At 33.8% G+C, this 25596-nt stretch overlaps 1 protein-coding gene and 1 long non-coding RNA gene across 2 annotated transcripts in view; one reads left to right on the forward strand and one right to left on the reverse strand.

Moving 5' to 3' along the window:
• Nucleotides 1-226: 226 nt before the first annotated feature.
• LOC101897790 (homeobox protein Nkx-6.1) overlaps nt 227-25596 on the forward strand; it is a 30871-nt gene continuing 5501 nt past the window's right edge. The window contains exons 1-3 of the mRNA XM_005178731.3: nt 227-2178; nt 8640-8825; nt 20934-21130. Of these exons, the coding sequence (XP_005178788.2) occupies nt 1239-2178; nt 8640-8825; nt 20934-21130 (1323 nt within the window). The 5' untranslated portion in view covers nt 227-1238. The remainder of the gene's footprint in view (nt 2179-8639; nt 8826-20933; nt 21131-25596) is intronic.
• Nucleotides 15574-25596, reverse strand: part of LOC131805741 (uncharacterized) — a 53091-nt gene continuing 43068 nt past the window's right edge. Inside the window, exon 4 of the long non-coding RNA XR_009343801.1 lies at nt 15574-16739. This is a non-coding gene — a long non-coding RNA (uncharacterized LOC131805741). The remainder of the gene's footprint in view (nt 16740-25596) is intronic.

Raw genomic sequence — 25596 nt, forward strand, 5'->3', positions numbered from 1 at the left:
GAGATATTTCCACTCATACACTTACTTCTGGGGGATGCTAAACCAATTGAGAGCAGAATTGCCAACCAAACCGGATTTACTGTTTTCCGATGTATGAGGAGGAGAGTGTGTTGTGCCAGCGAGAGTTGAAGGCAAATGGCACGACGGCTGACAATCAACGACAACACAAATTGATACTCTCGTTATCGGAATCGCAGTGGTGGTGTGCAGTGCTCATTTAAATTGGTAGCAGTCGGTAGTAGTTGGTGGTGGTTGAAGTTTCTTATTTTCATGGTATGCCATTATAATCGTCGTCGAGTTTTTTTCTCGTCTTCTTTTTCTGGCTATGGCCGTTATGGTGGTATAGGTTTTCGTTACTGCATCTTGTTTGTGTGTAATTCTGGACGACGGGTTCATATCACAGCAGACAATTATTTCACAAAGGTGTTCGTACTCTCAAACACGCAGGAACGTACGCACGCACATACGGCCGTTTAGGTGTTAGGTGACGAACGTTTAGGAAAATTTTCAATTTCCAAATCACTTCTATGCTGTAGGCCTAAACAAGAGGACGCGTAAACGGTTCTAATTGAAAATTAAATTGAAACGAAAAACCGTCGTCAATAACAGCTTCAAATGGATTATAAAAATGTTAAGTGAAAAAAATTAAAACAAAAAATATATTCTAGCAATGGATTACAAATACATGAAGTGATGATAAAAAATATCCACTGTGAGTGAAATCAAGAAGAAAATCTATAAAAATATATAAAATTTCCTCAAGAAAAAATTGAATTATTTTTTTCGATTAAATAATCAACAATTCGAAAGAGATATATAAAACCTGAATGTGAAACAAGTGTAACTAAAAATCTTAGTTGTATATCTAAGAGTGTTAATTGTATATCCCAAAAAACAAACATACCATCCTGGGTAGTCCATATCTTCAAAATACGCCCACGGGCCCGGATAGCCCGCTTCTTTTCAATTCTGTTGCTGATGCTAACGCTCCTGCTACTGTTGCTTCGCTTGCCTCATCTGCTGCCACAACTGTAACTAAACCCCTTCAATTATCACAAAATTCGGCATTTAATTTGGCATTTCGTTCCTCGTCCAATTCTTTGAACGCTTTTCAAGCTGCCGTGGCTGCCGCCGGTATAAACGGTTTCAATTCAACGTCAAATTTGTATCGCTTTAACGAACGTATTGACGAGAGCTTAAATTATAATACAGCCAATCACAACGAACGCGATCTAGCCATGGATTTAATTAATCCCTATATGCGGCATCATACATTCGCCGCTGCTGCCGCCTCTCAAAATTCTTCACCTGGCGCTGTTAGCCTTTTGAATCGAAGTCCCCCGCTACATCATCACGGCAATCATTTAGCAAATGGTTTTCCAGATCCCACACAAATGGATTATCAAAATCAATTACTGGATTATCACAATGCCGCTGCGGCAGCAGCCTATGCTGCCAACAACAATAATCATCCTTTGATACTGCTCAAGAATAATTCCGCATCTGATAAAATGCACATGGAACCAAAGTCACCAAGATCGCCTGAGGACTCGTCAACACCTCCGCCTCACAACATTGGCGATCATCAACAAAATCATTCAAATAATTCACAAACATCATCCCGCCTACAATCTGAATCGCCCGATAATTGTCATAACTCTCTGAATCAAAGATCAAGATATGACAATAACTCTAGTCCCGGTGTAGATAGTTCGAAATCGTTTTCAGTCAGTCAACGTTCCAGTGAAGAAGCTGGCAATAACAGTGAATCAAGTCCACCTCCGGCAGATTATAGTCCAGAAAATCTCTCGAGTCGTAAATTTACCTCCTCCAATACAGGCCATCCGCTGGGCATACACAATAACAACAATATAAGTTTGGATCATAAATTACCTTTGAGTTTTTTGGGTCCACCTTTGGCGGCACTGCACTCAATGACTGAAATGAAAACTGCGGCGGCAAATGGTGGTCCCAATGCGGGTTCCGGTTATGGCTCATCACAAAATTCACATTTAATGTCGGAAAATCGTATAACATCTTCGTCGTCATCATCGTCGGGCAGTGTTGGCACAACGACAAATACCCAAAGTCATGGTACGGCAAATCCACATGGTATTGATACGATTTTATCGAAACCACCTCCAGTCACATCGGCCGGATTAAGTGCATTAACGGGAGGTAAGTAAAGTTTTTTTGGGTAATTTTCGTTGTGAGACTATAATTAAGGGGCTTATGAGTAATTAATATTTCGAAAGCGTCGGAACTACAGTTTTTTAATTAGACATAAATATTTATTATTTTCTGAATTTGTATTTAAATAATCCTATAGCATTCTTTTTCATATTAATGCAATATGACCTATAGCCTATAGGATTATAATTTTAACAAACAAACAAATTATTTAATGAATATACAAAAATACATTTAGAAATGCTGACTAATTGGTTATTTAGATAAATATTAGAAGAAAGTAGTTTCGAAAAATTGGTGGTTTTGGCTCTGTTTTCCAAATGGAATTGAATATAATTCATTATTTCGGTTTCCCATTCATACAAAAATGTTGAATAACTATTTGGTATATCCAATGCAAAATGTTTTTATACATTTTTATACCCTCTACCATACTATGGAGGGTATATTAAATTTTTCAATCCGTTTTTTACACCTCGATAAGATTTTATGTCGATTTATCTATGCCCGTCGTTTGTCCGCTCTAGCTTCCGAACACAAATGTATTTTTTGGTCCATATTATGGGGCCAATATTTTAGTAAATATTGGCTCCATAACCATAATATGGTGTGCTGATGATTTGTGTCACACTTTTCCCGTGAATGTTTTTATTTTGGTGTTTGGAGTTCGTATTTTGTACTACCTTTTATGACAGGAAATTGTCTATACAGGTCCATGTCTTTGTACAGCCCCATATAAGGGTATCTCCCTATATTTGATATTTTGTTAATTGCATGTTTTTAAAACGGAATCATTTCAAAGTTGGTATTTGGGTATGACAATATGTACTATTTTCTCTGATAGCAAATTAACTAGATAGGGCCAGATTTTCTTACATCCCCCATATAACTATACCTTACGATATTTTGAAGACTTTTGTCACATTTTTCATCGGGATTTTTTCAAATTATATATGTGGATTTCGTAATGGGTACCACTTCCATATCCATAAAATGGTATTTTTCCGATTTTCGCAACATTTTTTAATGGAATTGTCTCATATGCATTTTCGTTTAGACCACATATAACTGTACCGCCCAATATCAGGTATTTATATAATTTTTGCTGAATTTTTTCAGCGGAGTTTTTTGAAATTTTGCTAGTTCCTTCTAAATGGTGGAGGGTGTTAAAAGTTTAGCCGGACCAATCTTAGCTGCTTTTTTACTTGTTTTTTTACAATTTAGAATTTTGACTTTTTAATGGATATGCAACATTTTAGCAATAAGAGTTCGATACGGATCCATGTTACGATATTTTTTGAGGGGTTTTTGAGGGGTTTGAAGACACGTTGCAATCGTATAGGCATTTGGGAAAGTTAGCAATAAAAAAATATCTTTTAAAAAATTGGAGATGGTGCGGAAAATATTTTTATTTCAGAAAATATTTGAAAAATTTTTGGTATTCACAAATTCCGAGGGTTTATTCTATTTTTGTAAAATTTTCTCAAAATTGTTTATAAGATTGCCTGCTTGCTGAATATTCTTTGTACAAAAGTGTTTTATGTTACATTTTTGTCAGTTCGAGATTGTGTGTGTAAAAATTTGAGGCAGTATTAAAATCACAAAAAATTGTTAATTTTGAAAATGAAGCCCAATAATTTTTAAATAATAAAAATACATGAAAAAATGATAAAGAAATTCTTTAAATATCAAGTAATTTCACTTAAAAATTTTCGCAGTTCCGGATTAAAAAAAAAATCAGGATAAACTCTTTATTAAAGAATAAAAAATTTTGCATTTTGAGCAATTTCTGTCAATTTTAATACCAAAATATTTCCCCGATCTTTATAAAATCCATGCATTTTTGCCAAAAGAACTAAGCTAAAACTTTCCAGTTGATATCCCTAAAATTGTGTCTTTAGAGCAATTACAACCTTAATATGAATATCCGACGGTCAGACTGGTCTAAATAGACTTTGAAAAGGAAAATCGAAATTATATTCATTATAAAGAGTAATATTATAAGGTTTTTCATAAACAATCAATATCTTTTTTAGAAAAACAAAAAGCATTTGAAACACATTTGTACATTAAAAAAACCTCAAATTCGGCCTACTAAGCCACCCTCTTCAACAGAAAACAACGATAATTATGCAATACTCCACAATGATTATTATGAGGTTTTGACACCATTGAACACTTAACAATTTTTATTTATTTATTTTTCAAAAATTATTTAATGTTTGATTTCTGGCTCTCTGTCACACAGTGATCTTGACAATTATCAATGACAACAATGATTTAATGCAAAATAATAACACAACAACGACGAAACGCCAAAGTCCAATTCAATCACGAATGTTAACAAAATCCCCACAGAAAAACAACAACACTGATCTTTATAACAATTTTCTTGTTTGACACATTAAAAATAGACAGTGGGACAGTCAAAATAATTGTTATCTTGTCTATCGCTTTGTTAACAAAGGCAAAATTCACATTGTCTTCACAAATTTGATTCGCTTTATTTAATGACAATTAGTTATGGTATTTAATTGATTTTGGCATTTTGATTTGGGGTGGACGTTTGGTCACAATATATTTTGTATTTAAAAATAACAACAATATACGTGTACCAAACTATTAACAATTAGATTTTATGACAATTGATTGACAGTTTAGTGTTTTTTATTTGATTTTCGTTTGTAAAAATGACTGGCAGTATTTATCCGTGCCATATCATATCTTGTTGTTTTTAAATACTGTTTTCATATCAAATGGCATCGTTTAAGTTTTAACTGCTAAAATACTTTGTAAAGACCTTCAATTAATTAATTACTCGCGTTTTTTTAATGATGGTATTTTTTAATAGGGTATGGGTGTTTTAAATCATCTTTGTAGTTAGGTGATCGTTAAAGTCGGAATATGGAAAACTTAAATATTTTTTTAATTAGAAATTCAACTTACCTTAATTTGGAGACTGAAACGAAAAAAGCTAGAATTGCGGTTTAATTGACATTACTTAGTGGTCCTTTTAGATCTCATATAGCCCATTTTTTACTTTGGAAAATTGAGCTGAAGAAGTGTGTGCATAGTTTTCACTTTGCTCGTTAGTATCTGTGTAACTAATAACTGGAAAGTTAATTTGTTATTGTTAAAATATAATTTTTACAGTCAAAATTGGCTAAGAAAAATTAAAATATATTTGTATCAGCAAGAAACTTAAATCTCTAAAAAGGGAAAACTAATATACACAGGATGATACCTAGAGAGGGATTTTAAACATTATTTTCTAAAGGGCTTATTTTTGAAAAATATGATATTCTTAATATGTGCAACATTGATAATTTGTTGACATCAAAATAGAGCTAGAAATTTTAAAGATTGGCTATAAAATTGTACAGGAAAAAAATACATTTTAATTTATAAAAAAAATATGATGATATATAAATTTTACAAATATATCCTCTTCTGAATTTGGTCTTGCGAATTGGATATATGTAGATACTAGCAAGTGCTCGCTACATCGTCAGTCAGAAAAGTCCACCTTAAAATTTTAGATTGGTTAAAACATGTCATGCTAGGTTTTTAGTAATTAAAATTTACTATTTGTTCAGTTTGACAATTTTTTTTAATCAGAACTTCATAGATCGTACAAGATTTCAAAATTTTATATATTATTTTTTTTTTTTTTTGAAAAAAAAAAAATACCTTTTACAGTAAATTACAGTAAAATTTCTTCCAAATCTTTCATTTTGGAGTTTACACTTTTTCTGTTCAAAAATATTTCAACGTATAGATATGCAAACCCTAGAAACCAACAATGATCTCAATGTCAAATTTGAGAATTTCAGCTCTATCTCTTCATCCAATTGCATTTTTTGTAATATTTTGTACATATATCTAAAACAATTTGTATATCTCCATCCTAGACACCAACAGTAATCCAAATTTAGTACTTTTTGTATAATTATAGTATAATTTTTTATAATTATATAATTTCCGAGACACACCTCCATATCTTAACCACAGAGATCTCAATATCAAATTTCGTACAATTATAGTACATATTTCCAAAACTACACCCATATATTAACCACAGACACCCATAGTGACATCTACAGGGTCAGGGTATTATGTATTTGTGCATTTGTTTGTAACAGGCAAAAGGAAACGAGATAGACCCATAGTTCCTTTTGATGATCTGCATAGAATCACATTCTGAGTCGATTTATGCATGTCCGTCCGTTCGTCTGTCCATATATTCTAGTGAACAATCGTTCACCATTTAGATATAGCTCTCATATATATCTTCGTCCGATTTGCCTTTTATTGTGCACCAAACGTGTAATATCAGTCCGAATTGTATGGAATTTTGCACGTACGATCAGATTGGGCCTGAAAATAAGTGTGCCAAATTTGCTCGAAATCGGTTCAGATATAGCAATAGATCCCATATATATTTTTCATCCGATTTGTTATTTTTGTCCTCCGCAGCCGTAATATCCACTCCGTAACAACGATATTCAGGGAAATATATCAAATACAGCTCAGAAATATCTTTGCCAAATTTTATCGAGATCGGTTCCGATTTGGATATAGCTCCCATATATATTTTTATCCGATTTCAAATTAATTGTGCACAAATGGGCAATACAAGTCCGAATTTTGAATATACAAATGCTTAGGCATATTTAGTCCTTTGAACTTTAAATTATTATTATAATCATAGCGTATATGATTGAATTCTCCCATTAAAACTTTTAATTGTTATGCGGAGCTCTACTAAATTAACAAAGTGGTGTAGAGTATCATAAAGTCGGCCCGCCCGACTTTAAGACATTTTTTACTGGTTTTAGTTTTATCAAATGAAAGCAAAAAATGTCGGAAATAGCATCAAATTTTAGAATAAGTTTAGATTTTTTCAAATTGGTCACCTTTGACAAAAATTATGGCAAGCTGCCTGAATATTTCTCTGCGGTATTTTGGCACATTCCCGGCGAAGCGCTTGCTTGAAGTGATCGATACTTTGGTATTTTTTAGTACCAACCTTGCTTTCCAAAATACTCAAGACACAATATTCCAACGAATTGGTATCCGGAGATTTTGATGGCCATTATGCGCTGGAAATGAAGCGAGGAACCTCATTTTGTTACGATTCTTGGACCAGGCCTTTAATACACTCTCCAGAATATTTTCGGAATAATATTCGGCATTTATTCTGATGCCACAGTCGATTAATACGAGCGGAGAGCGACTATCGGTTGTTATGGCGGCCCACATGGTGGCCAACCGAAGGTGCACATTTTCAGCTGACCTCTTCAGCAAGTAAACACGATCATTTTGTTTGTTTACAAACTGCTGGACAACGAATGTTTTCTCATCGAAGAAACCCAAATTTGACAGTTCACCACTTTCGGCCAAGCGAAGCAACTCTTAAGCTCTTTTGAGTCTATTTTCTTTTCTTGCGGTGTAAGTTCTTGCACTTTTTGGAATTGCAATGGCTTTACCCCGAGCAAAAGACTTATTCACATTTAAATAACTTTTTTTTTTTCTGGAAAATTCTCACCAAAATGGTTTTGTACGCTTGTAAACAATATAATAAGCTGTCACTGAAATAATTTTAACAGCTGTCGGTCGAGCGGCTTGGAAATGACAGCAGTCTGAAGTTGGTTGGAATTTTTTTTATCTCACCCTGTATATCAAATTAAGGATTTAAGCTCTGTTCCTTCACTTTTCATTTTGTACTTTTCGTACAATTATAGCACACATTTCCGAAACCTCCTCCATACATCCAGACTACACGTGAATATTGACCCTAAAGCCAAATGACAGATTTCAAGCACTATTTGTTCACCCAAATTCAAATTGTAACAAATATAGTACTATTTAGAACTTTTCGTGCACTTGTATTACACATTTCCAAAACCAGCTTTTTAACCTACAATTTTAGAAAATTGGTACCTTTTAAGGTACATTTTAGTACTTAAATTCATGTTAAATTCATTTCCCTGTAAAAATGGTTTCCCGCACACATGCATGTATAAAAGCATGGTCAAAATCTGTTTAGATATCTAAGCCTTCCCCAAGCCAAAATATGTCTATATAATATTCGTTTCAGCATATCGCAATTAGCCTGAAACACCTCCGACAAATTTAGTCGAAATCTCTCGTTTCATATTTAGTTATAACTTTTGCAGCTGTCATTAATTTTAATCAAAAGACTTGTATACGAATTCGGCAACGATCATAATCGTCATGACTTACTTAACTCAAATCGAAAACGAAAACGAAGCACTGCTGAATATGTGGGGTAGCGGAGGTTTCATATAGTCGGCTTCGCCAATATATAGTCATACAAACACATACATTTAGTGGAAAAATTCCCCTAAAAAAATCTAAATTGTTTATATATTCTTCCTAACTTTATAAATGTGGTATTAAAGATTTTTCAACCTTTTTTATTCCAGGTGGCATACCACGCTTCTCAATAGCTGCCGCCGCGGCGGGCATGGCTCAATATTTGTCACAAAATCAAGGAACACCTCTGAAACCTCATGGCGCTCATATGGTTGAACGAACGCATCTGTATTGGCCCGGTTTGCAGGGTCTGGTGGCCAATCCAATGGCGTGGAGAGAAAGGTTATCGAATACAAGTAAGTAACTAACCACATCTAAGCCTGTTTTGGGATAATTTGTTCCAACTCATTAACACCGCCAATGGGGGAAATTGTAATGATCTCAAAAATTAAATTAAACCGGAACCTAAAAAACACACACACAGATAAGAAAAGAAGAAAGAAAACAATAAAATCAAATTAATCACAGCCATAATATGATGATATGGCATTAAAAAAGAAAAGAAGAATAAATGAAAAAAAAGAAAGAAAATACAGACAGTTGATGACATAAAGATGAATTGGCCGAATGTAAGAAAGCCCCTCCAAAACCAAAAATGTATGTTTAATGTAACACAATTCCTTCTCACTTGCTCTGCATCTGCCCAAATTGGCGGGAGCACCCATTCTTTTCCCCCGAGACATACAAAAGCTGATGATTTTGCTTTTTATTATTTATTTGCTAATGATCATGATCAAGCGATAATTAATTGCTCTCCCCCCATCCAACCAGAAAGTCATCCAACTCGGATTATTGGTGAAGAAAAAAGAAAACACGTGAATAAAAGAAATAATGATCAGATGAATGGCCTCTTTAGCAGACTTCCAGTAAATTATATTCTATTTAGTGTATTGAGGACGCTGATGAGCTGTTACTAATGTGCCGATCTGATCTGCTGAAGAAATCATTGTTAAACTCAACGCAAGAATAACAATGTAAAAAACTCATTAAATTCATTCAGAATGACACAACTAAAAGGGAATAAAATCACAAGAGTCAGGGCATCAGTTCCCATTGTTAATCAACACCATCTGTTATATTTGTGGTCAAGTGTTTTCTTTGGTTGTTTGTGTTTTTTCTTTTCAATATTTTTTTTTTTTTTTTTTTGGATGAGTAGTTTTTACAAATAATCAATGAATGAATGAATGCATTGACTTGGCTGCAACAGCCAGAGCAATTCTTCTTATCATTGTTGTTGTACGAATGCAACGTTTACATTGATCTGGTTTTGTCATCAGTGTCCTTGTTATTGCAGCATTTGTTAATGTCATTAGTTGGAATCGCTTTGTGGGGTTTTTTAAGACTTGGGACCATTGTGGCGATCATTGTGAAGTGTAGCGCGTTAATGAAGTGGTAAACTAAATTATTTGATGCTGCATTTACGTATGTCTGTTTTGGTAAGAAAATTATATGACGTATTTATTATCCGATATCCAAATATGAACTGATCAGGAAAAATTTTGGCAGTGGCATTTTTTTGCAGTATCTCATATCTTCTATCAAATATTATTGTTTTGCAGTGCATTTTGTGAATATAAATTTTATCACTAAATCGGATGAAACAAATATATGGGAGCTATAGCTATATCTGAACCGACTTGCTACCGAGACTTGCTCTAAGACTCAATTTGATCGCATGTGCCAAATTCCATCCTATTTGGACCAATATTGTACATATGGTGAACAATAAAATTGAAATTGCACTAAGATATATATGGGCGCTATACCTAAATGTTGACCGATTATCTCCAATTTTAAGATTTTTGTTTTTTGCAAATTTTCATGCCGATCGGGCAATAAATGCGAATTGTACTTTGTTTACAAAAATACGTGTTGAGAAGCCGTTGAGTTCGGCCAGGTCGAACTTTCAATACCCTCAATCATTTGAAAGGTTACACATTTTAAAATATGTCTATAGGTGGGCAGTTCCAGTTTTTGAGTGGCATCTGTTATATCTGTTATTAAGAAAATCGTGGGTATAATCATGAAAATACTGATTTCTGGAAGTGCCGCGTTATAACGGCTATGTGAAAACCAATGACAACATAGATAATTTCCTACCAAATGGGATGGGAACCAATACGAATTTCAAATACCAAGGATCGAACAATTCAATTAAAAAATGTGGCTAAAGTAATTAAACAACTTAGTTTCGAATTGTTCCATTTTATGCGGCGTTTTTGGGATTTTCTTGGGGACTTTTCAACACTGGCTCGTACGGCAGAGATATTCTCGGCCGATCGCCTTGGTCGACTTTTATATGGCCTCTTCGGATTAGAAAGAGCCTTACCAGTCGAAAATTTTTCGTATAAACGCTTAATGGTGTTCTTAGAAGGCGCACTTCTCACATGTTTTAATGTTTTAAAAGCACGTTGAGTTTTCACAATTGACTTCTTCAAATTTCAACTATTTCAGAGCGCTTGCGTGGCGTGTATTGATTCATGGTAAAAATCTGCTTGGACTGACGCTTCAAACGCGGTATGTCATTAAGCGATGTGACATCTCTGTCAAAAGTTATGGCGTTGCCAGATGGGTCCGTCGAATATGGGCAATCCTGTATATACTAGTTTTTCATTGGATTTTATAACACCTTTCTAAAATTCATTATCTAACACCTTACACCACTATGCATATTCAGCAGAGCTATCCGTAATAAATAATAGCATTTATAGAGAATTTATGTGAAGCAGATCAAACCAACTGCGATCGTTTTTGAACGGTTATTATGTCTTCAGGGCTCTTATAATTTAAAGTCGAATGGAACTAATATATGGGAGTTATAGCTATATTTGAACCGATTTTCACAAAAGTTAACATACTTGCTCCTAGGCTCAATTTGATCGCAAGTGTCAATATTTGGACGAATATTACGAATTTAGTGCACAATACACTAGATATAGAATGATTTGATATTCAAATATGAACTGATCAGGAAAAAATTTGGCAGTTGCATTTTTTTGCAGTATTTCATATCTTATCAAATCATATCATATCTCATATCTTCTCTCAAATATTATTGTTTTGGAGTGCATTTTGTGAATATAAGAAATTTTATCACAAAATCGAATGAAACAAATATATGGGAGCTATAGCTATATCTGAACCGATTTTCATCAAATTTGAGAGACTTGCTCTAATCAATTTGATAGCATGTGCCAATTTGCGTCCTATTTGGACGAATATTGTACATATGGTGAACAATAAAATTTAAATTGCACGAAGATATATATGGGTGCTATACCTAAATTTTGACCGATTATCTCCAATTTCAAGATTTTTGTTTTTTGCAAATGTTCATCTGATCTGGCAATAATTACGAAATGAACTTTGTTTACAAAAATACGGGCAGAGACAGCTGTTGAATTCGACCAGGTCGAACTTTCAATACCCTTAATCATTTGAAAAGTTACATTTTTTAAAATGAGTATGGGCAATTCCAGTTTTTGAGCGGCATCTGTTATATCTCTTACTAAGAAAATCGTGGCTATACTCATCAAAAACTAAATTTCGGGAAGTGCCGTGACCACATAGATAATTTCCTACCAAATGGGATAGTAACAAATACCAAGCTTCAAAAAATTCAATTAAAAGATCTGGCTAAAGTAATTAAAATACTGAGTTTCGGATTGTTCCGTTTTATGCGGGCTACATAAAACATGGACCCGAATAGACACTTATTTACCAGAAAAAAGTAGGACTTGTGAATTCTATATACCAACTCTAGAAAGTTCCTTTGAAAAATATAGCAAAAATAGCGAAAAAATTTGGACCTAAATGTTGGATCTAAAATATTACTAGAACCCCAAAAATAACTTGAATTGGGTGGTATCTTTATGGGGGACTGCAAATAATCTTGGACACATATATCCATATATAGAGTGAAATTTTGTTCACCTACTTCATTCTGATCGGAAGCTAGAGTGATTTCTAAAAATGGACGGACTGATCAATAATATACATACTTTTTATTAGACACCACATGTTAGACACCCTCTATAGTGGTGGTGTTATAACACTGCATATAGCTGAGAGATGACACTCTCAAAATAGTCCAGCTTTTAGAAGTGCTTCTTAGACTTAATAGATTTAAGTTTTGGTGGAATAATAAAGTTTAACCTGAGAAAAAAAAACTTCCCATTACGAGCGTGGCCCATAAGATCAAACTGAGCTTTTTCAAAAAACTGTATAAAACTTGAGCATATCGGTGGGGTTGCGGTCCCAGATTTTCCGGGTGTCCACCAATTCAGCCTAGAAGCAAGTCTGTCAAATTTGGTAAAAATCGTTACCAAATTGATGTATTACCCGATTTTATGTTTAGACCCCAAAACCATGAGATGCGTCTCATATCAGTGATATTTGGTACAGGTAGATTTGCCAACTTTTCTCGAGATAGGCGTTCCGACTAAAATCAAGTCTGCTAAGTTTGGACTAAGATTTTGGAAGAAGTAAGACACATGTAAATGTTATAACACTCTTGGACAAATTGAACTGTGAACTTACACTGATTCGCAACTAAAATTTAAAATTCACCTTCCTTCTAAAGAGACCTTCCATGAAGTCAGATTTTACAACTTCATTGTTTAAATTCAATTGAAAAAGAATAAAAACCAAAAATATTTTTAAATTTTGTTTGTGCATAAATAACTGGCGTATAATGAATTTTCCCAAATATATACGTATGTATGTGTAAGAACTCACACATGGATACATTTTTATGTAAAACTCTTTAATATGCCTAGCTTGTTTGTATAAAATCTCTGCAACACATGTTTATGTTGAGTAAAAGCTTTTGTAGAAGATATTTTTGTGCTTACTATGATAGCATGTGCGTCGAACAAAAGCTTTTCTCCTCAAAAAAATAATTGTTATATACATATATACATAAATATATACAAATTACAAAACACACAATGAACAAGAAATATATTATGCATATACTATGTTGGGAAACAAGGAAGCCAGTAGATACATTGCTGATGGAGACTTTTGTAAATAAACAACCCTCCCAAGGATGCTGGAATCCTTGCTAGGCACACACACACTCAAATATACCCCAAAGCCTCAAGTCTTTGCTCCAAATAAAATTTGTCTTATAAAAATTCTATGCTGCTGCTGTTAGTATGGTTGTTAACATGACAAGAACATGGATTCCATTGACGAGGGGGCAGGGCAATCAAAAGACTTATAAGCACACCATAAAGATTTGGGAGACGGAAATATGTTTCAAACTGCTATTTGCTTCTGGTATGTCTATTGCCATCAAATCTCTGTGTTAAATCTAAGAGCCCAGAGAAAGAGCATTGTCCTTATACTCGATTTCAGCTTGGATACGGATGATGATGATGAGACGATGTGGCAACATATTTTTCTCCAGACAAAAAATCAGCTTTCTCTGCTTGTGAGGGTGATGGCGATGAAGACATCGTCAGCTTGTAAGAGCGATTTGTTTTTGAAACAGTCAACAAAAAATAGGGAATATATATGTGTGTAAAGTGGTCTTTTAAATTCTTCAATATGTGCCTCACCACAACAATATTGTGTGGATGTGTTAGTGTGCGTGTGACGTATAAAATTTACATATTTAAAAAGGTTTTGTGTATTTTGCGCCATTGATATCGAATAGAAATGAAAATAGAATTCAGTAGATATACATATGTGTTCCACACACATGTACAAAATGTAAATTCAATAACTTTGTATCTATTTAGTGTGTTGCATGAATTCTGTATGTGAAAACAATGGTCACAAAAACAAATACCAACATCATCATCATCCCCAGAATAGATATTTTATTAAATATGTAAATATAAAAATCCATTTGTAAATAAAATAGCTTTGTTAGAAACATGGCGTCGTCTTTATGTGAAAACAATAGACGAAGTGATATTTTATGTTACGTGAAAATTGATTTCTTTATACTTCGATAATAAAAAATATTGCGAAGATGTTGCGGTTTAAAAATCTGATATTCATGAAGGTGCACAAAAAATTAACATAAATTATATACAAGTGTATGAAAGCATTGGTAGTATTAATATTAAATTCGTTCTATTTATTGAACTATTTTTTTAGCATTAAAAATAAAAATTTAAATATAAATATCCGTAGAGAATTAAGAACATTTAGAAAATTGGAATTTAATTTTATCATTGTCGGAAATAGTTGGTTGGCTAGTTGACTATGATCCACACTTGTATTGACTATTACTCATCTGTGCTTGTCTACGAATTCGAGTTTACAGACCAAAATCCCATTATTTAGATATCATTGATTTTAAAAATATTTATGAGATTTGATGCTAAATTTATTAAAACTAAGGTGGCCAAAAATTAGATGAACATACTCGTAGTTAAAGATGTGGGTGTCGCGAGCTTGAAGACAATCTCTTTTTAGAGTATCTTAGATGTTTTTTTTTTGGAAATATCGAAGATTTCAAAAATTGAATTCTTGAATTACAATTGCAATTTTACGAGTTGCAAATATTTTTTTTTAATTTCATTGAAATAAAAAAACAAAAAAAAAAAAAACATTATTACATTATTACAACAAGAGTCCATTACTTTGTAGGGAAAAATCCACCTTAAAATCTAAGATTCGTTCCCAATAGTTCGTGTTAGGCCTTATTATTACTCGAAGTGAACAATTTTTCAGTTTGACAATTTTTTTTTAAACTACATATATCGTACTAAATTTTCACACTTTCAAATCTTTTTATATTATTCAAGTTTTTCCTTTTTCGGATAGACTAAGTCTTCAAAATCTTTCATTTAAAGGATATTAGTAAAACCATTGCATAATGGAGCTACATCCAATTTTACTGCCCAAAGCTTTCAAACCCTATTAACTAAAAGTGATCCCAATATCAAATTTCGGATTCCAGATATACGGATTCACTCATTGCTAAAATAAGTTAGTACTTTTGGTACAATTATAGTGCATTTCCAAAACCACCTCCATTCCTAATACCAACAGAAACCTCAATATTAAATTTGAAAATTTAAGCCCTATCCATCCACCCAATACCAAATTTTTAGTACTTTTCGTACAAATATAGAGCGTATTTCAAAGCCACTGCCAAATTTCAAACACAGATACCATAGAAAAGTAAACGTTAATTTTTTTTTTATTCATATCCCTTCATCCAATACCAAATATGGTACAATTCAGTACTTTCGTACAATTATAGCACACTATTCCGACACCACCTCCATATTTTACACGCTCCAATACAAAATTTTGACAAAAATTCTCCCAACACCAAATTGTACTAAAGTTCGTATCATTTAGTACTTTCGTGCACTTTTAGTACACATTTCCAAACCCATCTCTTTTTATAACAAACCTAACACCAACAGGGACTCCAATACAGAATTTTAGCTTCATCCGTTCACCCTTAACCAAACTGATCCAAATTTAGCACCATTTAGTACAATTCGCACACTTAGTACACCTCTTTCTTATATCAAACTTAGCTTTATCCGCTCATATAATACCAAATGGTACCACTATAGAACTTTCCGTAACCTTAAAGTTCGAATTTCCAAAAACATCTATCTTGCTTTTCATCAGTGCCTCATTCCAAATTTTAGAATTCTAGCTCATTCCGTTTGTCCAATACAAAGTATTAAATGTTTAGTACTTTTCGAATCCTCTTAGTACGAATTTTCAAAACTAAGCCTTAGCACACGCCGATGCACCAGGACTGATCATCGTGTGAAATTTCAATGTTCTAGCCTTAGCCGTTTCGTCTGGTCGTTGTTTCTTGATCAGTCAGACAGTTATTTTACTACTCTTGTATATATGTTGCTACTAGCGCTCGTTCTAATTCTTCAGATGTTCTACGTTACGTCTCTTAACAAGAGCTTAAGGAAATGCCTTTTTCTGGGGTAATAACAGGGACGACTCTACAACCCGCTCTGAGTGTCCCGAATACATTTTGGTGTGATCTGATTGATAAGTTAATCCGTAGATTTGTTTTTTTTTTTTTGGATTGTGCCCCTGCCGAACTTTTTGGGACATTTTTAGAATGTGCTTATATTTCCGATAGATCATCAAATCTTTCAAATTCCATAATTAAGTCTTTTCTCGTAGGTCTAGACCAGGTTCCAACAGAAGTCCAATTAGGCGACAAGGCTTTTCGACCTTTCACATGCATGCAAACCAAATGTCTCCTGCAAGTATAGTAAAGAGGAGAAGTTTTGTGATTTTTGTATACAATTGCTTTGATTGACATATATGTATATTCTAATGAATATTATTCTTTTCTAATATTTGTCTGGTCTCATTCTGGCTGACCTTGGTCTAGACACATAAAGAACTTTTGATTGATTTCTGTCTGTTTAAAAGCCTGAGATTGGCGATTTTGTTCATTATCTTCTTCTTCTATATGAGCAACTGACAAATTAATGTCGTAATACGAAACTAAAATCAAATCTAATTCCCCACAAATTAATTTAAACTTCCCCTGTTGCTTATTATGGTCACTCCACATTAAGACCACAAAAGAAATACAAAATCTCTTAATTAAGTAGAGAAGAGATACTAACCAGAATTGGAAAATAAATTAATTAAAAGAATAAGTCTCTAAAGCTTAATAAAGAATATAAATAATAGCAGCACATTGTTTGGCAAGAGCGCACAACCATTCCATCCGCACACAAACCCAAAAGCAATTTCTCTTCACATTCCAGCAACAGCATATTCCCTAAGCTATCATTTCGAAAACATTTTCAATTTGCATTAGCCATTTTGTTTTTGCTGCTGCTGCTGTTGCTGCTAAACGAAATACAAGAGGAAGGAATAAAAATTCTAGGTGGAGGTTGTTTGAAGCCAATAAAACACCATCTAAGGGTACAAATAAAACGCCTCCCCTTGGTCGTGCTACTTGACATTTTCCCCTAATTGCTTCTTCGAATATGCCCGCATTACCTTTATTGCTCTGCAACCAACAACCATTAAGAATTAAAAAAGGGGGTGGTTATTTGTCATCATTAATGACCACAACGAAAATGTTTAACGACGAGTGAGCCATTAATTTTACCGTGTAACCAAATAAGGCGTTAATGTCGTGATGCATGTACTTAGCCCAGCTACTGTGGAGGTCTGCTGAATTTAAAATCCAGAATATTAAGTGGAGTTTTTTAGCATTCTATCAAGATAGAAGTCAGAAAGCTTGCTAAGATATCGAGGTTTTATAAAAAGCAAAAATTATTACATTGAATATTACAGGAGATTCTATAGACTTCTTAATTTAAACTCCGCGTATTATAAATTTAGACAAGCTGTAATCATCCTATCAAGAAAGATGTCTGAGAGTTCTCTATAAAATTATCGAGGGTTTTGAAAAGTAAAAATTTTAATAGGTGATATTACAGGAGATATTCTAGACCAAAAAAGGATATGGAGGAAATTATCATTTTACAAAGAATAAAGGATTCGTTAATCTTCCAGAAGGGCAATTGCTCTGATACTGATTTCCTGATATTATTTGAAGAATAAGATTTTTACCACCTAAGACCTTTTAAAATACTATCTATGTCGACAAAAATTAATTTTTTGGAATTTCATGGAAATCTTCAATTATCGAATTTTTTATCCATGGTAGATTTTAATTCGGGAGACTGTCTGTAAGCACAGTTGATAAAAATTCTATTGTTGTTTTGAATTGGGAATATTGTTTCTATAACCAATGAATTGAATATATTCGTATAAGCAGTATCTCCCTGCATTCACACTTTTTCGCATTGCCTAATTTTGTTGACAATGTGTTAAATTGTTGGCATTTTGCAAAATACACAATTTATCATAACAAAATCCTCCGTATTGTCATATATTCTCCGAAGGGATATTGTAATGATGATGCTGATAAAAATAATCCTCCGAGGTATTCAATAACATTTGACACGTATTGAATTTCATTCAATTTGGAGGGGTGTTTTGTTTTCGCTTACATTGGAAGAAATTATTTTATGGGTTTTATATGAAGGTAATATTTGCACAGAAAATAATAAAATGGGGTGATTTAAACGTTTCGGCACAACTGCTACTACTTCTGAGAGTTCTATGAAACATTTGCAATAAAAAAGGCATATGATGTCCTCTATGAAAGATTGTTTAGCAGAGGAGAAAAAATGGGCAAACAAATGTACAGAATTGTCACTTAGTATTTATTTGGGTATTAGGTAATGTCATTACTTTTTGTTCTGGAGTTGATAAATGAACGACACATTGTGAGAGCTAAAATGTTTGTTGGGACAAACTCAATGTTTCATTGAATATAGTAAAAGATATTTACCATCCTCGATGTTTCATGGGTTGAATAATGTCGCTATAATTGCCATAGAGTTATTCTAAAATAACTTCTGGGTAGAATATCCCAGACAAAAATTACTAATCAAGAGCATAGATTTGAAATGCCAATTAGTTCCACTTTTTACTCGAACTCGAGAGGAAGTGCTTCTGCCAGTGAAAATAGATTTTGGGCATAGTCGAATATTAGCGAGTGGGTCTTGGAAATCGCTGAGATTCTACTTTTTATACCCTCCACCATTGTATGGAGGTTATATTAAGTTTGTCATTCTCCTTGAAACACCTCCAAATATTCTTGATCAGCATAACATTCTATGTTGATTTAGCGATTTGAAGTTCGGAATGGGTACTACACCCTATTACAGAAAATTGTCTGTGCTGGTCCACGTATTCGCATAGCCCCCATATAACGGCACCACCCGATATTCGGTATTTTGATGATTTTAGTGACATTATTCACTGGAATTGTTTAAAACATGGTACTTGAAGTTCGTAATGGATACTACAGCCTATGACAAAAAATTGTCTGTGCAGGAACACGCCTTCGTATAGCCGCAATATAATGGTAAATCCCGATATTCGATATTTTGATGATTTTAGCGACATTGTTCACCGAATTTTTTTTTATGTGGAGTGTAAACTTCGTGTAGAACTCCTGTTTTTCGAGCACTCTCGCTCGAGGGTATATTTCAGTAGCTAGTAAAAACGAACAAATCTCTTCTCTGATGAAGAATAAATAACAAATATAAATGCATTGGATATCAAAGAAAAGTTTTCTTTGTTTATTCCTCTTTCTTTCTTCTTTTTTTAATAATTATACCCTACACCACAAGGTGGTCAGGGTATTATGTCTTTGTGCATTTGTTTGTAACAGGCAAAAGGAAACGAGATAGACCCATACTTCCTATTGATGATCTGCATAGAATCACATTCTGAGTTGATTTATGCATGTCCGGGGTATTATGTCTTTGTGCATTTGTTTGTAACAGGCAAAAGGAAACGAGATAGACCCATACTTCCTATTGATGATCTGCATAGAATCACATTCTGAGTTGATTTATGCATGTCCGTCCGTATTTTTTTAAACAAAGTACAGTTCGCAATTATTGCCCTATCCAGATGAAATTTTGCACAAATCATTTGTTTGGCCCAAGGACGAACCCTATTGAAATTGGAGATAATCGGTCAAGATTTAGATATATCTCCCATATTTATCTTCGTCCGAGTTGTTTTTTATTGTGCACCAAACGTGTAATATCAGCCCGAATGGTATGAAATTTTGCACATACAACCAAATTAGGCCTGAAAATAAGTATGCCAAATTTGATCGAAATCGGTTTGGATATAGCTATAGCTCTCATATATATTTTTCATTCGATTTGTAATTTTTTCCTTCGCAGCCGTAGTATGCACTCTGTTACAACAATATTTGGGGAAATATATTAAATACAGCCCAGAAATACATGTGCCAAATTTTATCGAGATCGGTTCAGATTTGAATATAGCTCCAGATTTATCTTATATTGTGCACCAAACGTCTAATATTTGTCCAAATGGAATGGAATTTGGCACTTAGGAGCGAATTTAGTCTAGAAGCTAGTACGTCATATTTGGTGAAGATCGTTTCAGATATAGCGATAACTCCCATATATACTGTTCATTCGATTTGTTATATTTTTTACCCACAGCCGTAATATGCACTCCGTAACAACGATATGTCAAATACAGCTCAGAAATATCTTTGCGAAATTTTATGGAGATCGGTTCCGATTTGTATATAGCTCCCATATATATCTTTATCCGATTTCAAATTAATTGTGCACCAAATGGGCAATACAAGTCCGAATTTAAAAGATACAAATGGTTCGGCATATTTAGTCTTTTGAACTTTAAATTATATTTATAATCATAGCGTGTATGATTGAATTCTCCCATAAAAACTTTTAATTTAATATAGTGGTGTAGGGTATCATAAAGTCGACCCTGCCCGACTTTAAGACTTTCTTTACTGGTTTAATTCCTAATATTTTTTCATTTTATTTTATATTTCTTTTTAGTGTCTGCCAATTTATCCCAGTCACATCAACACCATCAGTCCAACGATAAGGATGGCAAAAAGAAACACACCCGCCCAACATTTAGTGGTCAACAAATCTTTGCCTTGGAAAAGACATTTGAACAAACCAAATATCTGGCTGGACCAGAGAGAGCTAAACTAGCATATGCCTTAGGAATGACTGAATCACAAGTTAAGGTGAGTAAACAATTTCAAAGAAAAGAATCTTAAAATTATATGAAAATATTTCTCAAAATATCATGTGTGTATTTTTACAAATTTGTGTGCGAGATTTTTTTGTTTGCAAAAATTTCGCTATTTTTTACAATTAGAAGACTGACATACTACTACTCTGCAAAAGAACAAGCAATTACCATTTTTGACATTTTTTACTAGAATACCGTTTGCATTGACCTGAAGGAGCAAAACTTGTAGCAAATTTAAGGGAAGGGAATTCCTTAAAAATTGCTTATTTAACAAGTTTAGCCTACGAAATCATATAGTATGACTGATGTCGGGTGATATATTTTTTTTAATATATAGCCATCCCCAAATATTTGGATATAGTAGCTCTCCAAAAAAATCCATGAATCAAAAGATTAATGGGCAACGTACGAATATTTCCTCATCATTCATGTCTTTCTCTACATAATTCTTTCGTCAAATTCTGTTTTGTAATCTTCTGGCAAAACACCCACATTTTATTTCACTCAATGTCCTCATGACAATGCTATCGTTACTCTTATATCCCCGCCAAAGCCATTGTGGAGAAAGCAGCCATCGTCATTCTATTCCATCTCCATTGACTTGCCGTTATTGTCATGGCCGTAATCAGGCACGTGTTTCTGTGGTATTAAATAAATCCCTTGTTCGCGTTGGTGTTTTATACGCCCAAGGCTTAGAGGCTCAGGTGTGGTTATGAGGATTTGTTGTTGCTGTTGTTCTTGTTGATGGAAGAGGGTGTTTTTCCCCGACAACACTCACAGGCGTGCAATTTAAATTTATTGTGATCCCCTTATTAGCGCAAATTATGTCCCCAAAGCGGTGCGTAAAAGCAAATCACGATTTCAACAGGGATTTTGTGCGGCATAGGAATTAAGGTGGCTAGGGGGGGCTGAAATAAAATATCAATCATTTTCATTTTGTTATATCCTTCATGGCGTGATGAGTGGTTGGTTTCGTAGTTGTCACTGACAATGTAGAGCCAAAGAGAAAGTAGACGATGTAGTAATGTCCGTCTGTCTGTTGTAATCGCGCTATCTTTCGAACAAATTGAGATAGAAGGCTAAAATTTTGAATACATGCATAGTTTACCAGTAGACAGGTCAAGTTCGTAAATGGGCCATGTTGGTTCACGTTTTGGTATAGCCCAATATAACGGTAACTCCCGATATTCGGTATTTTCATGATTTTAGCGACATTATTTACCGGAATTTTTCAAATTTCATATTTAAAGTTCGTAATGGATACTACAGCATATGACAAACATTTTTGTATGCAGGTCCAAGTCTTCTTATAACCCCCATATATCAGTAGCTCCCGATATTCGGTATTTTGGTGATTTCAGTAATTTTATTCACTGGAATAGTTTCAAATTTCGTATTGGGAGATCTTAATGGTTAATACAACCTATGGAAAAATTTCCTATGAAGGTCCACGTCTTCGTATAGCCCCTATACAACGGTACCACTCGATATTCGGTATTTTTATGATTTTAGCGACATTATTTAACGAAATTAGTTCTAATTTCGTATTTGATGTTCGTAATGGGTGCTACAGCCTATGACAAAAAATAATATACGAGAAAACGGTTTCGGAAAATACCAATATATATGTATATTCCATATCTTGGCTATCTGCTTCACTTTAATTTTGACCTTTTAATATATTTGTAATTTGGCCGGATTAAAAAATATTCGCAATGTGGTGGACATTTTCGAATTTTCTGATATAAAAGTTATAGTTTATTTTACCCGCTACATATTGTACGATGACAGTCCAAATTGGTAGGCTTCTGCCCAGCCCTAAACTCTAACTCCATGCAAAATTCCGTGTCGATTAATTTTTAATTTTAGCCTGCAGAGCAACAGCAAAATCAATTTTTTTTCTGTTTTTGGTCCACTTTAACCTCTAAATATTTTGCGATCATATCCAAAACAAATAGGCTTCCATTCTGACCCTATCCCTATCCCCACCTTCATTTTCAATTTCGTGAGGATCGTAGCGTACATAGCTATTTCGACTCCGCTCGGCGAGATAGGAATATCTATATATAGTTTCCTATGTCGGGGACAAATATTTCGAGGTGTTCCATAATCAAACTTATAATACCCCCCACACATTGTATGATCGGTTTTCAGCAATATCTTATAAAAATTTCTTTCACATATTCATTACCAATACTTTCCGAATAATATTTATCTTTCACGTATTTGAAATGCCCTCCATAACTCATTCAAAATACATTTTTCTCTTTCATTCTCCCACAATTAAATTTGGAAAATGCTGTAATTTTTGTCAATACTAATTTTCGCATTCCAATTAGGACATTATTTACTATGAAGACAAAACAAGTTTCAGATTATACAAATTTCATTTGAAATAAAATTTGGAAAACAACACAAGTCGTTACATGTTATAGATGTCAATTAGCATAATAACATTTGTGTTCCGAATATCAAAGACAAACTAGACAAGGCTTTTTCCTCTGTACAACATATCTGCATGTATGTGCATTTCCCTGAAAAACTATATCTAAATATTTGAATGTGTGTTGGAAATTGTTCTTCTCTCAAAATTGCATACATATGCAATTAAGTTTGGTCATATATTTTGTACAGTCCTACCATCAAAGTGATGAATATGCATGAAGTCATGATTCTAATTCTCTATTCTAAACTGCATACAGTGGGTGGTTTAGATACGTATTTGGGGTTTAACGCTAGGCACAGTTCCTAACTGGGCTAGGGGAGTTTATTCATTCGACATTGATTGTGATGGAGTCGTTGCCTCGAATTGAATTCTAATATTAGCTTTGCAACAGATGGATGTGAAAGCGGAGTAATTCTCGTTATTCTAGAACGGGGCATGACTGAATTGTATGCACATAGGGGGATACTTGTAACAGATTATGTGCACCATGAGGCAGTTGCCTCATTTTTTGGTGATTAATCACAACATGGCTGAAAAGACAGTGTAATTTGCTTTTGTCTGTATATGTGCAGACAGCATATACGCATACAAATGCAATTAATTTGTGATGTTGTTCTTTATGAAATTCACACTGTATAAAGGTTATCCTAAGTATAATTTAGTGCATACAGTATAACGTCGATTTTTTCACAGAACTTATCAGTCTGTAGCAGAATCGTAAATTAGGATACACTAAACAATTACGTAGAACGAGACGAGAAAAACACACATCTAACGACAGTTAATTAGGTACATGCGTACTTCTACATTTACTTAGTAGGCATGTCAGACAAAAGTTCTGGAGACTTTTAGAAAAATTCTTTGGTTGGTGTGACTTGCTAGAAGGACTTGCTTATTAAGCAATAAATGATCTTACGGTACCGACAGAATCCTTGTCTCTATCTTTGCAATCAGTAGAACATTGTTTTAGAATTCTTACAAACTACGATATTGGGCGCCACTTAAAAAGGGAGCGACTATGGCATTTTTGTCTTGCTGTGAGCATCTATTTATCATAGCTTAAACCGGGTAAAGGACGATATATTAAATTTGCCATATATTTGTCAGTATATACATATGAATGCATTTCAACCCAATATTTGGGAAACATTTATGTAAAACCTATAAGAGTTGAAGAAAAGAATGAAAGAAAGTAGAATTTTCGCAGGGGCCAGGTATTTGGTATTTTTATGACTTTAGAATGACTTTCTGTGGGATTTGTTTGAAGCTTGGAATTTGTAGTTCGTAATGGCAGAACATTTTCCAAATCGCTCCACGTTTTCCGTAGCCACAATTAGGGGTGGATGGTATTTTAATAATTTTAACTACATTCTTCAACGGATTTCACTGGCACTGTAAAAAGGTTCTCGTTTGAATATTGAACCTCGACACTAACAAAGGCTTCCTGAACATCATGGTGAAGGCGATTAAAAGCATGATGTAAGTACACTTTACGGTATTTTACAGGTGTAGCTTTCAGGACCACTTACTTATTGAGAACTGTTCTTCTCTTCCTGAGGAATTCAAGGTTAAAGTCTAAATTCTGTTTTTTATACCCTACAGTACTATGTGTTAGGGGTATTAAAACTTTGATTTGGCCAAAAATTATGTAACAACTAAATATTGGTACCCGACATAAGAAACTATATATAGATCTTCCTATCTCGCCGAGCTGTCGATGTTAATTTGTTCGTCTGTCGACGTTAATTTTTAACCACGCTACAGGTGGCAATTATGGCCAGATTCTCAAGAAATTGAAAATAAATGTGGATTTAGGGTCAGGGTAAGGGTCAGAATACATGTCTATTGTTATTGGAGATGATCGTAAAATATGTATTTGGGTGTTGAAATGGACCAAAAACAGAAAATTTGGATTTAGAGTCTAGGAGGATCAGAATTAAAGCCTATTGTTTTTGAAGATGTACAATTAGGCGTTCAAATGTAACAAAAATATTAAATTTTTCCTGGTTTCG

Source organism: Musca domestica, unplaced genomic scaffold, assembly GCF_030504385.1.
Source record: "Musca domestica strain aabys unplaced genomic scaffold, Musca_domestica.polishedcontigs.V.1.1 6, whole genome shotgun sequence".
Lineage (NCBI taxonomy): Eukaryota > Metazoa > Arthropoda > Insecta > Diptera > Muscidae > Musca > Musca domestica.